The sequence below is a fragment of the Pterocles gutturalis genome, unplaced genomic scaffold (genome assembly GCF_000699245.1).
Source record: "Pterocles gutturalis isolate BGI_N339 unplaced genomic scaffold, ASM69924v1 scaffold16731, whole genome shotgun sequence".
Lineage (NCBI taxonomy): Eukaryota > Metazoa > Chordata > Aves > Pterocliformes > Pteroclidae > Pterocles > Pterocles gutturalis.
In genome coordinates, this window is record NW_010100685.1 from 1,834 (window position 1) to 5,331 (window position 3,498).

At 54.3% G+C, this 3,498-nt stretch overlaps 1 protein-coding gene across 1 annotated transcript in view; it reads right to left on the reverse strand.

The window, feature by feature from the left end:
- Positions 1–918: 918 nt before the first annotated feature.
- The window catches only part of BTBD2 (BTB (POZ) domain containing 2), a 14,711-nt gene continuing 12,131 nt past the window's right edge, over positions 919–3,498 (reverse strand). Inside the window, exons 6-8 of the mRNA XM_010080793.1 lie at positions 2,791–2,878; positions 1,634–1,780; positions 919–1,091 (exon numbers count right to left, since the gene is read on the reverse strand). Coding sequence (XP_010079095.1) covers positions 930–1,091; positions 1,634–1,780; positions 2,791–2,878 — 397 coding nt within the window. The 3' untranslated portion in view covers positions 919–929. The remainder of the gene's footprint in view (positions 1,092–1,633; positions 1,781–2,790; positions 2,879–3,498) is intronic.

The following is a 3,498-nucleotide window of genomic DNA, read 5'->3' on the forward strand; positions in this document are numbered from 1 at the left end:
GCCACAATCCTCGGAGGATTTGATGAGCGCGGTGACGACGGGTTCGGGTTCCCTGCTGCTGACGGCAGTGCCGGGGGTGTCGGAGGATCACCCATCGCTTCCAACGCGCTGCGGAGTTTGAAAGAAGCACCAGCGGGTCCTGGTGTGGCAGCCTCCACGCAGGGGAGGAAAGATCCTGCCCGGAGAGCCGCTGCCCCTTCCCCACTGCGCAGGGCCGCGGGTTCGCTGGCTCCGACCGCCCGAGGTGAAGGATTGTCGTAAATCAGTGAGAAGAGCCTGAAAACGTCACAGTCTCTCCAGAGGCGCTGGAGTTTTGAGGTCTCCCTCAAGACTGATGCTGAAACAGCGAAGCCTCAAGGAAAAGGCCGCTTTCCGTCAATTTTAGAAGGCAGCTGTGCGTGCCACGGGCGTGGCTGGCGGGAGGGAAGGTGCCAGGCAGGGGCTGGCCGAGCCCCACCGTCACTGCCGGGCAGGCGTGACGAAACGTCTCACCCTGACCGCTGAGCTAGAGCGGGAGAGGATGGGCCATGCAGCCCTCGACTGTGGCTTTCTGCAGGATTATCTCCTCACAGCCAGTCTAACCACAACCAGAGCCACTGGTTTCCATGCTTCAGACTGGTGGAAAAGCATCTACATTCATTACAGTCAAAAAAAAAAAAAAATGCACATTGTTAGATGGGGTTAATCGGTAAAGTGAAAAATGACGAGCCACGGACAACCTACAAACGGTACTGGGAGGGACACCAGTTAGTCTGGTTCGTGATAGCAGCAGAATCACTAGCACAAGGCAAACACGAGCTTTGAAATGATTTTACTGAGACCTTTGGCTAGTGTGGCTCCAAGAGGTGTGGTCAAACTCAGCCAGAAATTTAGTTTGGAAGGTCACAGGGCAGAGAAGAGGAGAGTCCAGAGCCCGCGCCGCAGCTGCACTATGTGTAGAAGATGATCTCTGGGATTTGTCCATCCTCCACCGAAGTGCCGTTGTTGTTTCCAGCCGCGTAACAGAACGTAAAGCAGGTTTTGGCTCCTGTCGTCGGTGATTCGTGAATCACTTTGCGCAGTCCTTTGGTTCCATAGTGGGAATCTGGACCCTGTGATGGTCACAGAAGACAAGAACAGATCAAGCCGGGGATCGCAGCCCCACAGGACGCAGCTGCCCGAGCACGCGCCGGGAGGTTTGGCCTCACAGCCTGGCCCGAAGCAACGAGCTTTGGAGATCTCAGCACCTCCCTTTGCTTTCTGGTTCTTGCATCTCAGCTACTTGGAGCAAAGTTCTCGGCCCTATCGGAACTTAACGCTACATTTAACCAGATTTCATCAGTTAAATATCAACTTTTCTAGCCACTGCAGGCTCTGGATTAGATGCCCACAGAACTGACAGCTTATCTGTCCAGACTACAAAAACCAAATCCCATCACTAGTGCAGCCTGTTACACCGCACACTGGCAAGACAAGTTAAAAACCGACTCTGAACTCTTGTCGCACCCGCAGGTGCAGGACTGCAGAGCAGCCCCTCAGGATTCCAGCACAGGCCTTGAAAAACGCCGAGCAAGAACCACGCTGCACTGAAGGGACTAACGCAGCCTGCTGTCACCCAGCTCTGTCCCTTCCAGCCGTGCCCGCGGTACGGTACCTTTAGAGTAGCACACGCTGTGTAGTTGACGTTGGGTAAAATCTCAACAGGCTCCTTGAACATCACCCGGAAAGTGTTGGAGGATCCGTCGCAGCTGAACCCCGTGTCGTTCTGCCCCAGGACCGTGTTACTGTCCGTGTGGATGATCTGGAAGACAGGTGGAAACTTTTCATCTGCATGGTCAGTGCAACGCTGCCCTGCATCGCCGCAGGCGTGTCCCCCCTGCACTGAATTTCAGGGACTGACCAGCCCGTCTCCGAGCCGCACTACAACTGCACGATCCCATTGCTTATGGCCACCTCCAGAAGTCGTTGGGTCACACCGAACACCCGTGGGCTCCCAGACAGCCCCAGACAACCCCTCCTTCTCCTGAGGCCCGGCAGAGGACTGCAGCCCCAAGTTCTACGCTGAGATCTTCACCTGCCTTTCCCCTCCAAGAGCACCAGGAGACCCTGACCATTCCGAAGTGCTGACAGACCACACTCGTCACATCAGCCGTGCCTGATTCCTGGGGACAGTTCTTCTCAAGTGACCCAGGCTGGGGTTACGGTTGTGCCTCCAGAACACGGCACACAACATTTCCGTAACCACCTCAGTCCCTGAACAAGATCACGATGGACTTTGGCCAACAGAGCCTCCCTCAGCGCTACTCCTCACCCCAAACGGGACCCTGGCGACCTGAGGCTGCACATCGGCGCAGCACAGACACAGCGATTCCCTTCTCCTCTGCCCTCGCTGAGCCGCGGCTGCTCCACTGCGTTTGCACAGCTCAGAGCCACAGACAGCCCAAGAGCTATCGCAGCAGCCACCGTGCCGCAGCACCCACAGGGCAGAGCCGGCCCGGCCTGCTCGGGGTGGGAAAACACGCACAGCTGCTTCTCAAACTGCGCCACAACTCTCCGAGATGTATTTTCAAAGGCTGCAAGCGGACTTGGGGAGATATTGCAGTGACGCATGCAACGGGAGGTTGCATAAAATCGAGAGTAATAATCCCTCTTATCCCCCGTGCCCCATCTGGCCCTCGCTACATCTGCCAGTCGCCCCATCCAGAGAACAAATCCCGTCCCTTCAAACTTGGGATTTTCTTGCATATTCACTAAAATGTGTAAGTTAGCCCCTACAGCAGCAGACATTTTTAATGTCGTACAGAGACTTACCTGTATGTTTACCTGGTAATCCGTTGGCCCATGTATGGATCCGTATAATCCAAACCCAACTACAAATATCCTTTTGTTTACTGAGAACCTGCAGGAACAGATCAGCAAAGTCAGACCAACCTGCCGCTCCTGGACTGCTTCAGTACAAGGATGATACACAAACAGCTTCACTCACTTTAATTTTAAACCTATGGTTTAATCAAATACACTACAGTTTGAAGTGCAACTCTTACTAATAGCCAAAATCCTTTACAGGAATAATAATTTGTAACCTTACACCTCTGACTGTCCCGAGGGGCCGGCAATAATTTTGTTTGCTCATGTAAAACACAAAGCACACCATCCCATCACCAAACTTCAGAGTCTGGGTTCAGAAAGTGTTTTGAGATTGTGGTACAATGTCAGCATCCAAAAACGCCGGGCAGGTAACGGCAGGGCAGCCGGCAGAGCGTGGAGCAGTGCCCACCCTCCCGGCAGCAGCAAGGTAACAGCAGGGACCACTGAAAGTGTCGTTCGATATTTCCCTGCTGAGCACTGGAGGAGAACTGCTCATGTGCTTCTGGGTATTTGCAGGATACAGCTGCGCTCAAGATTTACCCAAGAGTAGAAAATAAGATTCAGCAGCTCCTGAATGGAGGAATCCCTCCTGCCTTAGGCAGCAAGGGGCAGGATACCCACCCTGCCGCCCCGCCACAGCTCCGTCCTCTC